The sequence below is a fragment of the Lepidochelys kempii genome, chromosome 18, assembly GCF_965140285.1.
Source record: "Lepidochelys kempii isolate rLepKem1 chromosome 18, rLepKem1.hap1, whole genome shotgun sequence".
Classification (NCBI taxonomy): domain Eukaryota; kingdom Metazoa; phylum Chordata; order Testudines; family Cheloniidae; genus Lepidochelys; species Lepidochelys kempii.
This window is the reverse complement of record NC_136397.1, coordinates 7,688,122-7,701,831: the sequence shown is the minus strand read 5'-3', so window position 1 is coordinate 7,701,831 and position 13,710 is coordinate 7,688,122. Positions and strand designations below refer to the sequence as shown.

The window sequence follows — 13,710 nt, the reverse complement described above, 5'->3', positions numbered from 1 at the left end:
AAGCCAAACTGGGAGATTTGAGGCTGCTAAAAGTCTGGCAGTGCAGCGGGGCTCTGCACGCTGCCCCCGACTGCAGGCTCCCTCCCCCTGGCTCCACGCAGCTCCCGGAAGCTCTCCATTGGCCAGGAGCTGCAGGGGGCGGCACCTGCAGGCGGGGACAGCGTGCCGAGCACCCATGGCCGCCCCTCCCTCTAGGAGCCGGAGGGACATGCTGGCCGCTTCCTGGGACCCGCCTGAGGTAAGCGTCACCTGGAGCCCACAGCCCTCAACTCGTCCTGCACCCAAACTCCCTCCCAGAGTTTGCACCCCTTCCTGCACCCCAACCCCCTGCCCCAGGCTCAGCCCAGAGCCCCCTCCCACACTGAAAACCCCTCGGCCCAGCCCAGAGGCTGCGCCCCCCCCCAACCCCCTGCTCCATCCCAGTGAGGGTGGGGGAGAGCAAGCGATGGAGGGAGGGGGGAATGGAGTGAGTGGGGCGGGGCCTAGGAGAAGGGGCGGGGCCTCAGAGGAGGGGGAGGGGTGGGGCAGGGGCATGCCAAGGGTGTTTGGGTTTGTATGATTAGACAGTTGGCAACCCTAGGCCTGGGTTTCATGGGCCTGCCCTGCTTTGACCCCCACTAAAACCCCTGTCCTGGTTGAAGGGCCCCCAAACCGAGAGGTATACAGACCTAGTGCAGAGGATCGCAGTGCCACTCCGGTTTGGCCCGTCCAACCCTCTGTCTCCATCTGCAGCAGGGCAGAAAGGCCGAACCTGAGTGGCGGGGCGGGGTGCTTTAGCCATTGGAAATGTTGGGAGGGATGAGGAAAGGTGCGGTGGTAGAAGTGTGCGTTTGTGCGGGGGCAGGGTCCCAGCCTGCTAGCAGATGGTGCGACGGAAACCAGAATTAAGGTGCACTGGCTGGTCAGGGTTAGATGCTGTCTGCTGTGTTGTCTCAGAGCAATGAAATTCGTCATGTTCCCCGACAATCCTTCTGAAAAAGAAATGGTGAAATATCGTCAGTTCGCTCTTACGGTGCACCTGATCTTTAATGCTTTACAAAGGAAGGTCGGTAACATTATCCTCACTTTGCTGATGGGGAAACTGAGGCATGGCAGTTGTCCGAGGTCATACATCTGCATCAGAGCTGGAAGCCGAACCTGTCTCTTCCGGCTCCCAGCCCGGTGCCCTATAGATCTAGCAACAGGCACTGGGCATGCTCCTGGTAGAACGGTAGTCAGTGCAATTCTATCGGCGCTGGACCTCTCTTGTTAGAGCTTGGAGAAGAGCTTTCCAACGAGGCTTTCTGCCATGTGCACAGAGGCCACGCTCTGCTTCCATCAGGAAGGGAAGGAATGCTGCATGTTCCAGCGATTCACCAGCATCTGGGGGCTTGGGCCCATTATAGTAGACAGCATGGAACACGCCTTTAAAAAACAGGCTGGTCTTGGCAGGGAGCATGCACATGGAGGGGCTGCAGATGGTTTCCTGATGGGGAGGAAGGGATGGTCTTGTGGTTAAGGGGCGGGGGAGTCAGGGCACGGGGTCCAGTCTCTTTTCTGCCACTGACATACTGTGGGGCCTTAGTTAAGTCACTTAAATTCTCCAAGCCTCAGTGCCTCTGTCTGTGATGGGAGGATGATCCTCAAAGTGGGGGGTGCAGTTCAGGCTTCATTAATGTTTTGTCAAGTAGCTTTGAAACCCGTGGCTGGGAGATGGCACAGAAATGGCAGGAGTTCGGAAGTGTTAATTCTCAGTGTTTCTTTGGAGGAGAGCTTAGAGTTAGATGTGCAGGAGCCGTTAATGGGTCAGACTTGTCCAGCCAGCGGCCCACAGTAATTCCACCCCCATTGGCCTGGGAGACGACGACGAAGCATCAAGAAGAGGAGGGTGTAGAATGCCCCTTTGGTATCTCGGCAGTATCCCTAGGAGACACCTAGGGATTGTCCCTGTAATGACATGGTTGGGACGACGTCCAAAGCCTCCTGCTAATCCCTTCTCCCATCTTCTTTTCCAGACTTCCCAAAGCTCCTCCAGCTACCTCCTGCACTGCACTGCTCCGCTTCTCCCCGCTGCCCCCCGTGACCATGAGAGCAGTCTGTCTCATCCTGCTGTGTCTGCCAGGTGAGTGCAAGGCATCCCAGCCCCGAGCCCGCTGGCATGGGCAGGCCAGCATGGCATGCATGTACCTTGGAGAAAAGTGACCTGGTGCACCTGGTAGAGTCACTGTGAGAGATCCACCCACCTGGTCAGTGATGGACCAAACCCAGAGGGTGGGGGGAGGCACAGTCCCTCTCCCACAGAGCCTCTGATCTAAGCAGAAGAATCACACCATTCAGGTGTACGATGCACTGACCGACCGGCTCTCCAAGTGTGGCAGAGTTTTCATCTCCTGAAGCTCGGACTCAAATGCCTCTCCCGGGACTGGCAGTCACTGCTCGGCCTCCCGGAAGAGGGGCATGGAGGGGGAGGAGTGATCCGAAGCGATTTGAAGGGGAGAGGGAGTTTGAACTCTATGGGGCAATGTGGCAGAAGGTAGAAAGTCAAGAGCAGGGGGAGGGTCCAGAGGAAGGGGCGAAGCAGTCTCCATCCACAGGGCTTCAGGAGTGAATAGAAAAAAAGGGAACCGAGGACAGGACCGCCTAGTGGCTACAGCAGTGGTTTGGCCTTAATGGGCCTGGGTTCAATTCCCTTCTCTGTCGCAGATTCCCTGTTTGTCACTTAGACTCTCTGGGCCTCGGTTTCCTCACCTGTGAAATGTGACGACATCCCTTCCCTACCCTCCGGCAGTGCTGGGGGGCTGGCCGCTGCTTTGAGATCCAGGGACACAAGGGCCTATGTAACAGCAGATTATTGCATCATTAATGACATTTTATGCACTTCTCCCTGTTGGCGTGTGGAGGAATGGGGGGGCGCCAGGGAGATGGCATCACTGTTGATTGTTGGTTTATGTGGATAATTAACGAGGCTGTAGGGTGTCTGTCCCCGGAGCAGGGCAGGAGGATGGCGGTGGCTCTGTGAGGTTAGACTGCATGTCTCCAGCCTGGGCAGCGAAGAGGCTGCTGGTCCTAGTTAGGGTTGCCAACTTTCTATTTGCAGAAAACCGAATAACTGTGCCCCACCCCTTCCCTAAGGCCTCGCCCCTTCTCCAATGCCCCGCCCCCACTAACTCCTTCCCCCCTCCTTCCATCACTTGCTCTCCCCCAGTCTCGCTCACTCATTTATTTTCACCAGGCTGAGGCCAAGGGGTTTGGAGTGCAGGAGGGGGCTCTGGGCTGGAGCAAGGGGTTGGGGTGTGGGAGGGGGTACGGGGTGTGGGCTCCAGGAGGGGGTTTGAGGTGCAGGCTCTGGGCAGCGCTTACCTTAGGTGGCTCCCGGAAGCGGTGACATGTCCCTCTGCCTCCTAAGTGGCCCCGGGGGCTCTGCACACTGCCCTCACCCGCAGATGCTGCCCCCGCAGCTCCCATTGGCTGTGATTCCTGGCCAATGAGAGCTGCAGAGCCGGTGCTTGGGGCAGGGGCAGTGCACGGAGCCCCCATGGCCATCCATGCAGCTAGGACCCAGAGGGACATGCCGGCAGCTTCTCGAGAGCCAACTGGACTTTTAATGGCCCAGTCAGTGGTGCTACCAGAGCCACCAGGGTCCCTTTTCGACCAGCGCCTGCACAGAGGGTAACAAACGTGGGAAACGTTCCCAGACGGGGCCGAGAGAGACCAGAGCATATGTGCATTGGCGCTGGACAGGGAGTGGGGAGCAAAAGACTAGAGGAGAGGTGAGGGGTGTGGGGGGTAGGGGAAGGGACCAGGCAGTGCATAGAACAGCTGGTGACCCATGTGGTTCCATCTGTTAGAGCTTTCCTTACGTGACAAGGGTTGCAACAAGAGATCTCAGTGGAAGGCTGATGAACCCGCAGGATGCCCCAGGCCCAGCTACTCACAACGCAGCAATTGTGCAATTAGGACCCAATCCAACAAGGCACTGAGCACCCCGCGCACCCGCCATTCAACAGCCACAGGGGAGAGGGTGCTCAGCACCTAGCAGGTGGAGACCTGATGTGCAGAGCAGGCCCGTAGCAGGTGGCATAAGAACCATGCGGCAGCCGGGCGCTTGGGCTGTGCCTTGGTCAAGCAGTCGGAGATGGGTCTTCCCCTCCAACTCCGGGCGCTCCCCTGAGATTGTCATCAGGCTGCCTGCTGCCATGCCACGCCCAGCTGGTACCCCTGAGGGCAGGCCCAACCAGCCCACGCAGAGGCAACGCCGGTGGGGAGAAGGAGCCAACCCATCTTTGCCCGGCTGCCTGATGGCCACTGTCAGGTGGGGAGGGAGGGAGAAGGTGCTGCTCAGAGCTGGCCCATCCTGCCACACATCCCGCAATACAGAACTGGTGGCAGGAACCCGGGCCAGGCAGGTAGAGGTGGGAGGGGTGTGAGCGGGTGGGCAGACAATCTAGGAGGAGATGGAGCCAGGAGAGAACTTTGTTGAGGAAACCGAGAGTGGGACATAACCACCAACGCCGAGGTGGGTCGGGGGCTAACTGAGCTGAGGCGCCTCTGTGCCCTTGTTCAGAGTAATTGGACTGTGCTGGGGATTTCCCTCTGTCTCTCTTCAGCCTGCCCTGTTTGGGATCCTCCTTGCAAACCGCCTTGCACTGCTGGAGTTTCTGCAGTCGGCTCCAGCTGGCAGCCAGGGGGTGGCTCCATGGCCGGCGTTCCTCTGAGGGACCCCTCTGGGACCGAGATGCTCTGTGCTCTCCAGAGGGGGGAGGGTTGACAGTGTCACCTTGAAAATGGGGAAGGGGAAGAATTTGCAGACACAGCAGGTGTCCCAGAGCCACTGAAGAGCGGGGAGGTGGGTGGTGGTTATATGACAGGAGCGCCCTGAAATCAGGGCCCCGTTGCATTAGGAGCTGCACAGACACTCAGTAAGGCAGTTCATGCCTCTGGAGCTTGCAATCCAACTAGCTCAGAAAAAAGGAAGTTTTGCTACCCTCATTCTACAGATCGGGGAAACTGAGGCATGGAAAGATCATGGTTTGCTCAGTGTCGCACACAAGACCTATGACAGAGCTTGGAAATGAACCCCAGTCTCCTGCATCTCCATCCAGTGCCATAAGCACAGGGCCGTCCTTTCTCTCAGGGTAAGTCTCCACTGCAGAGGAAAAACCCGTGGCAGCAAGTCTCATAGCCTAGCTCTAGACTAGCCGTGTAGACATTCTCATTCGGGCTGGAGCCCCAGCTTTGAGACCCTCCCCCCTCGCCCAGTTTCAGAGCCCAGGCTCCAGCCCGAGCCTGAATATCTACACTGCTATTTTTAGCCCCGCATCCTCTGAGCCCCATGTACTTGAATCAATTGACCCAGGCTCCGAGACTCGGTGCCCTGGGTTTTTCTTTACAGTGTAGACGTACCCTCGGGCACGTGCCTTTCACTAGCTTGTTCACTGATTTCTGTGGGCTCCTGTCTCCACTATGAAAGGTCTCAGACCCTGTGATGAATCTCAAGATTGGGCCTTGAAAACACATTTCAGGTCGCGTGGTTTTGATGGCTTATGTGGATGTGAGGAAAACTTTGAGACTAAAGTCCAAACTAGACCCAGTGCAAATCCATTGACTTCAGTGCAGCAACAGCTGCTTCCACCAGGGCTGAATTTGCCCCCACTTCTTAATGATTTTCCACAAGCTCTTCCCGTTCATTTAATTTTTGTTGTTTATAAAACGATGTGTTCCTGGCAACATTTCCATGGACTGATCCTGGAACGCCGTCCCGGGGTGAGAGGAGTTGCGTGGGATGAATCAAATAGTCAGACCCTGGCTACATTAGCCAGGGGTGACAGGTGATTTCATGCACAAGCCCCCTACCCATCTCCCCAGATGGGGTTGAAACCAGTTTGCTCCTGTCTACACTAATGACCAACTCACTCTTGACCCCAGTTAAGGAGTCTGGGAGAAATGGGAGGGGGGGCTCTTGTGTTGCACACCTGTTGTTAACCGTGAGTCATTCCCAAATACAGTCTATAGTTAACCTCTAATACTCCTCCTCACCTTGTCCCAGGAGGTGACAGAGCTCACGTGATAGTCTGTGGGCTACTACAGCTGAAAGATGGAAAACTGGCCTCTCGGGTGAGAATGAGTTTCTGGGTACAGCTGAGTCTAGACTCTTCTCCGTGTAAGGTTTTAACCAGTAGAGAGCAGATTCCCTTTGTGAGTTTTAGATAAATCCTAGGCTGACTAGGGCAGGGGTGCCTTAGGCATTCATGGAGTCCGACCCCTTGCAAAGACCCATCTTTCAGAAGTGTCTGATTCATAGATTCATAGATACTAAGGTCAGAAGGGACCATTATGATCAGCTAGACCGACCTCCTGCACAATGCAGGCCACAGAATCTCACTCACCCACCCACTCCTGCGAAAAACCTCTCACCTATGTCTGAGCTATTAAAGTCCTCAAATCGTGGTTTAAAGACTTCAAGGAGCAGAGAATCCTCCAGCAAGTGACCCGTGCCCCATGCTACAGAGGAAGGCGAAAAACCTCCAGGGCCTCTTCCAATCTGCCCTGGAGGAAAATTCCTTCCCGACCCCAAATATGGCGATCAGCTAAACCCTGAGCATATGGGCAAGATTCACCTGCCAGATACTACAGAAAATTCTTTCCTAGGTAACTCAGATGCCACCCCATCTAACATCCCATCACAGGCCATTAGGTCTATTTACTATGAATATGGCTCATCTCTTAGAGTATTGATCAAGGACAGTGGTGATGAGCATGTCTGTTGTGCAAGGGAATACTGGTACCAACGCCAGCCCCCGCTCTGTGCTAGAAGCAGCTTCTACAATGCAGAGCATAGCTTCAGTATCCCCAATCCCAAGCGTTAAAAAAATCACGAGTCCAGCCCCCAAAATCATGAGATTTGCTTTAAAATTGTGAGATTTAAGAAAATATATGTTGGGGGTGTTTTTTCCCTTCCCTTCCCTTCTGGTTTGTGAGCCTTTTGGATGCACTTGGCTGGTATTTGCAAGCTTTTCTCCATACTCATGAATGCTAGAAACTTTTTTTTAAATGAAAGTTGAGATTCTCGTACATTCACATGACTCCAGGAGCTGGGGACTTTTAAATCCAGTATCACAAGAGCTGGCAACACTACAGCTGTGTCCTCAGGCTTCTGTAGACCTGAATTTGCTGTTGACAACAAATAACAGCTGTGAATCATTAAACGTGCAAAACGTCTCAGCAGTTAAATCCGATGCATAAGTGCTGTCCAAGCAACAAAGGCACAATCTCTGCTCTCAGGAAGAATCTGTCATGTACAGACAGTATGTCTAGACTAGGATAGAGGTGTGTTGGAGAGGGGAAAGGCGGTTTAAACATATGAACTAAAACCTTTTAGCAAACATGGCTTTAAACCCTAGTGTAGTCAGGGCTCCCCTGCTGTGGAAAAGCTTTCCAACTTATAAGGACAGATAGGCACTGGAAGAGGTTACCTAGGGAGGCTGCAGAGTTGCTGGAGGTTTCTAAGAACAGGTTGGACAAACACCTGCCAGGGATGATCTGGGTTTACTTGATCCTGCCTCAGCACAGGGGGCTGAACTTGGTGACCTCATCCAGCCGTACATTTCTATGATTCGATGAACCAGCTTGCACATCTCGTCTTGCCTACACCACGGTTTTAAAATGTGTTAATAATGAACCCTGGCGCATATCTGGCGCTTTCCATCAGTAGCTCTCAAAGTGTTTTACAAGGGAGGCCAGGAGTGTTACCATCACTTTACAGCTGGGGAAACAGAGGCACAGAGTGGGGACATGACGTGCTCACCCAGCCCTGGTAGAGTCAGGGATAGAACGCAGATTCCCTGAGTCCCCCTGTATGCTTGTGGATTGCTCTCAGTGCACAGAGTTGCTGTTCAAACCTTCTGCAAAATCAAAGGTCACTAGAAACATTTCTCTGAATTTCTTCAAATATTCTGATTGCGTCATTACGTTTTGGGCTGGGAGGGACCCCAGTCCCTAGCAGCATTTGCAGCCCTAATGTTGCAGCCTCCTGCTATTACATGAGATCCAGCAAGTGAAACCAGCCAGCCTATCTGATCCTTGAGTGGAACTGAAAGAAGCAAAGTGGCGTTAACAGTGAGAAATATGCGCCAAATGTGAAGAGTCGCGTTTGTGAAAGAACGTGCTTTTTAACGCGGTGTCACTTTAAGACTGTGTGTACATGGGAGCTAGAGAGCAACCAGTTTTACCATCCCATGACAACTTTTGAGGGAGTCATATCCCAGGTGAGTCCTCTTCCACGCCATTGGCTCGGCTGCATCTTTCTCTCTCTGGTTGAGACCAGAAATTCCATCCTGGACCGGCAAAATCTCCGTGAAAGTTTCGTCAGAACCGTACATGCCCTAGGAATCTTTCGACAAAATTGTTTTGACCAGCTCTAGTGTGTGCTTTTTCCGGCAAAGCTTCTTGGGACATCTCCCCCGTGCCAGCAGGAGCACGAGTGTAGACGGCGCTCGGGCATTTTCACCATCGTGTCATCTGAACTTGGCAGGTCTATAAAATACCTGTGGTCCCTGAGGCCTGTCTACACTTGGGCTCTCGCTCCACTGGCAGAGCTGTGCCTACGATCGAGGGTTGGCGGGGGAGAGACTTCCCCAAAATGGCTGATTTCGAGAAGGCTGAAGTTTGACTCAGATGACCAGTGGCAGCTGTGGCTAGCAGCGTAGGGTTGGGGTTCAGAAGGGTGGCAGCCAGGTGAGTACGGCGGCAGATTTCATAGGCCGGCAGGGGCTCAGCTTGGGCTGGGGTTCAGCTAGTCGGTTGCTTCGGGAGTCGGGCTGGCGCTCAGGGGCTGGAAGGCGGCCTGGGGGTTGAGGTGGTTTGGCGGGTGGGAAGGGGTGGGCTCGGGGCTCTGGTGGGCGAGGGGGCGGGTCCTCAGTCAGAAGGGGCGGGACTAGTTGGGTGTATTTTTTCAGCGGTGCAGATAGGGAAGGGGCAGTGGGTAGTGATCTCCACTGGACGTTCGGCCTGTGTTTGTTTTATACATGAAGTGTGTGTGGCAGGGAGGAGAGACCCTGTGGGAATTTCCAGACTTCCATGTGCGTCCCGAGGGGAAGTGCGTTTTCCAACCCCACTGAGGGGCCTGAAGATGGACAGGGAAAAACAATGGGTACTGAGCAGTGATTCGGCTCTTACAGCTTCTTGCAAGGGTTGGGGTTTTTACCTGGTCTTGAGTCATGTTAGGCTGTTGTTCTTTCTGGGCCTAAGCCAGCTCTTCCCCTTCCTCCTCTGCCATCTGCTGCTTTGTGGAGGAGTGGAGGAGCTCTTGTTCACTCAATGACTTCCAGACGGAGGGAGACTTGTCTCAGTTTCCTGCGTCATTTGCAAAGCCCTCGACTTCCAGTGCATCGGCTTTCCTAGCTGCATTTGAATGCAATGGCTGAAGAGGCTAGCGTGCACGCGTCCCATAAGCACAGCAGGGTTGGGGGTATGTTTCCATCTGGACGTGGGTACCCCATCGGCACTCAGGGGGCCGTGGGTGTGACACGTGCTCTGCACATCCAGAGGAGAGGGCCTTAAATGTCCACTTTGCTCTGCGTCCGGCATTGTCGGTAGCTCAGCCCAGATTGGACCCCAGGGTGGTTTTAACTTGGATCCAGCCACACGTAAATCCGTTGGGCTGTCAGTCAGGTGATTGTCTGTCTGTGCACCTCGGCGGGGACGCCCATTTTTAATACACTCCCTGAACTTGTGCTTGATAAGACAGATTTACCAAGCTGCCAGCCAGCCAGTTCCAGGCACCAGACCTTGCTGTCGGTGTAGGAAAGGATGAGGGACAAGGATCAGGAGCAGACGGACTCCCTCAGTTTGCAGGCCTGCCCCACACTTGAGATCATTCATTTGCTGATTTTGGGACCTAGCACTGTTCGTGCTCTCTGAGATTGTGGCCCTCATTTGTGCTGTCTCTGTGTAGCATGACTCACCCTACAATTGGCCTGGAATTAAAGATTAATCTTTAATTAAAGATTATGTCATGTGATGAAATCTCCAGGAACACACCCAAAACTGGCAACCCTAATCCTAGTGCTTGAGTACACGGCTGGACGCATCATCCGAGAGGTGGTGGCTCACAGCTGGGTCTAAATGTTCACGCGCTTGGCTAATTTGAGGCCTCATGAAGTTCCCACCTGCAGTGAGGAGGAGGATGTTTGAGGCAGGACAATGCCAAGCACACTCTCCCAGGACACCTGCGAGTCCCTGCCCGGGGTGGGGGGGAGGCAATCCACAGTCTGTGCATCTGATCAGCGGAGACGGAGAGCACTGGCCCATGTAGCTCAGTTCAATGCACTGTGCGGCCTTCGGGGTCGCTGCTATGTGAGTTCAGCTCCCGCTAGTTGAGGCTGCTTTGGTAGAGCCATTGTGGGACAAGTAACTGTCTCAGACTCCCGTCTGGCTTGCGCTGTCCCTCCTGGTTGTACGGTGCTGGTGCTGTTCGGGTCGACCTGGAGTCCTCTCCTGGGAATTCCTGCTCTGCAGGCGGCCCTGTCCAAACCCTGACAAGGGGCAATCACAGCGACTGAGCCCCTGCGGGCCTGAGCCAACCTTCCCAGCTGCCAGGAACGGTGGCTGGCCACGCTGCATGGAGACACGCTGGCGATCCTGGGGCTGAGCGTCAGGTCAGCTCTCTTCATGCAGACAAGCCCTGATGATGAAACGCTCAGGGAAACTGAGGCAGTGAAGGGCCTGTTGTGAAAGCAGCACAGAGAGGCCACTGGCTGCCGACTTCCAGGCACTGAGCCCTTCACCCACTCAAAGGAGCCATTGCTACTGGTCTAGCATTCCCCCGATGGGCTGTCCCGGGGGGGGGCGGGGGCGGGCTGGTGAACCAGTTCAGACCACGACCACCCTCGTGTGAACATGGCGGTGGAGTCCAGTTGTTGATTTCCAAGAGCTTTGCTAGGCCAGCAGATTGGGGCTCTTCCAGGGCTGCTGAGGGTGTGGTGTGGGAGGGGGGATTGAACTCACAGACACCTGGATGTTGGCTTGTGCCTAGGATGCTGACTCCCCTTCTACGTGTCCATCCCACGGGCAGTGGGGGCAGCTTTCTTACACGGTGTCTGCCCGCACTCAAGGGACAAGCAGCGGGAGGGGCGTGGGGGGCCGTTTTGAAAGGGTCAAATACTTTGAGCACTCAGTAAACCACAATGATTTCTCTCTCCTGTGTGTGTGTGTGCGTGTTCCCAGCAGCACTCCTGGCCCAGGGACAATACGATCTCGAAGGACCCCCTTATCTTGACCAGCTGCAGTATTCCCAGTACGACCCTCAGTTAGGTGAGTGGTCCTGGTGGCTTCACGTATATATCTCCCCCCTCCGCCTGCTCCATCCCTCAACATACACACCTGCTCTTTGTGTGTCTCGGTGAGACAGCTTCATTGCGTAACAGATCTCGCCATCTAGGAGGGTTTTTTCCTGATGTTCAGTCTGAATGTCCCCTTTTTGAATTTCATTCCAGTTTGTCCCACGCCAACCCTTTCCTCTCCCTCCCTGGTATTTACACCTTTCGGGTCCTTGGCGAGATCTCCTCCCAACCCATGCTCCAATCCCAGTCCACAGATGTCGCTCCATTAAACTTCCCCCTAAACCATTCCCTGGTAATCAAAGAATCTCCGGGTTGGACGGGACCTCAGGAGGTCATCTAGTCCAACCCCCTGCTCAAAGCAGGACCAATTTTTACCCCAGATCCCTAAATGGCCCCCTCAAGGATTGAACTCACAACCCTGGGTTTAGCAGGCCAATGCTCAAACCACTGAGCTATCGCTCCCCGCCCCCCCCCCAAATGTCTGATGCGCTTCACTGAACTCTTCTGATTTATAGGATTGTAGGACTGGAAGGGACCTCCCTGGGTCATCTCAGTGCAGGGGACTGGACTGGGCAGGATTTGTTGCTATCTCCCTGGTAACAAGGTGCCCGGAGACAAACAGAAGCACTCCCAATTCTACATTCCAGGATGTTGTTGCCTTTAAACTGCATGAAATGTTTCTCACTGTCACATCGCCCAACAAACTCACAACTGATATGCTGCCCACGATCATCCCTAGCTGATAGAGAAGGTTGGGCAATTTAGGGTCCTCCCAAGTAAAATGCCTTTTCCCATCTGGCAAAGCTAATTTAGTCCGTTAACAGAAGTTTGGCTAACTCAGGTTTCTACTTCCCCTGTTCAGAGTGGCTCATGAGATTTCAGGGAAATGATTATTGCAATATAGCAACTAAACTCCGATGGTTCCTGGTATTCTGTTGTGCTAGGCTGCTTCCAAGAAGTGTATTCACTGCCCATGAACCTTGATCAGTCTAAGATTTGTTAAAGATACAGACGTGTTGCGTTCCAGTACGGTAACTGTCACTGAATTAAACTGAACGTGCTTTATAGCCCAATGCTCTTTGCAACACACTGGTTGGGGGTGGTACCAGGCAAAGGTAGCAGCTGCTATGCCTTCAGTACCTTCTTTCTCTCAGCCAGGGTCTTTCAGACGTTACAGTGAGTGAGTGTTGTCCAGGCTGCTGGGATTGTCATTTAATCTGATCTGGAAAAAAAACAATTATTGGGATTTTACATTCCCCCTGGAGAGTCGCTGGAAATGGGCTGAAGAGACCAATGGCCAAGATTTTCAAAAGCGACAAGTAATTTGGGGGGCCCAACTTGAAACATCTTTCAGAAAGTGCTGGACACCTGATCTCTGAAAACTAGGCCCCGTACGGTGTCTTTATCACTCCACTAGTCGCTTTAGAAAGTTTTGACCTACTGTGTCCTCGCTCAAACCATGTCTTCCCCTACTGCAGTGGGTGAAAGTTTATGCCTTGATTTTTCCCCCAGAGATGCTGATCACTTCTCCCTCCCGTTGACTTGGGCGATCAGCAACTCAGAGCAGACTTGTAAACCATAGAGTGGATTCCCTGTACAATGCAACCACCTGGGATTCCATTGCCCTTGGGGTTAGGAAATCTGTCCGTATCCCAGGCGAGATGCAGCCACCACCGAGATGACTGGGCTCTTCCAGGGCTGGGCGAGACAGGTTTTGTGCAGGGAGAACAAGAGCAGTTTGTTTCCTTCTTCCACATGCTGTGTTAGGTCTTTGCTGTTCCTAAAATGAGACCTTTCTCTGTGCTTTGTTTTTGTTTTGTTTTTTAGACAATCAAGATTACTATGACTATCAAGGTAAGCACTTTCTCTGTTGAGCACTCATCTGCTCTTCTGAGCTGCCCTGTTTGCTCCAGCTGGCCAGCACTGGCTGGAGTGTAACTAACGTGCCGTGGAGTCGGCATAATTGTGCTTTGTTGGGAATATTAATTCTGCCGTTCCCAGCCTGGCTTCTGTTTTGCCTTGATCTTGCAGGGAAGGTCTAGTCCTCTGGGGTTTTATGATGCAATCTGTTGCCCCAGTTACTATGTGGCATTGATATGTCACTGCTGGATCCAGGAAGAAATGGAGGAGGATCCAAACTGCAAAACGAGGCTCCCGGGGAAAACTGGAAAAATGACCAATAAAACAAAGCTCCTGGGGAGGGAGAGTGCTGGGGTCTCTGGCCCCGTTTGGCAGAGGGTGTGTGTGGTGCCTGATTAACCTGAACTGAACATGTCCGTTCTCCATGGCAGATGTCACCCAGCGCACTCCCGAAGAGCAGTTCCAGTATCAGTCCCAGCAACAGACCCAGCAGGAGATCATCCCAGCGCCAACCCCCGGTGCGTTGTGGAGC

The 13,710-nt window shown here is 53.8% G+C and overlaps 1 protein-coding gene across 3 annotated transcripts in view; it reads left to right on the top strand.

Moving 5' to 3' along the window:
• Positions 1-13,710, top strand: part of MFAP2 (microfibril associated protein 2) — a 31,304-nt gene that overhangs the window by 11,044 nt on the left and 6,550 nt on the right. For 2 of the 3 annotated variants that reach the window (XM_073316704.1, XM_073316705.1), the window contains exons 2-5: positions 1,995-2,101; positions 11,203-11,289; positions 13,146-13,172; positions 13,610-13,696. In XM_073316704.1, the coding sequence (XP_073172805.1) occupies positions 2,065-2,101; positions 11,203-11,289; positions 13,146-13,172; positions 13,610-13,696 (238 nt within the window). In that variant the 5' untranslated portion in view covers positions 1,995-2,064. The remainder of the gene's footprint in view (positions 1-1,994; positions 2,102-11,202; positions 11,290-13,145; positions 13,173-13,609; positions 13,697-13,710) is intronic. The other variant, XM_073316706.1, reaches the window with a different exon arrangement.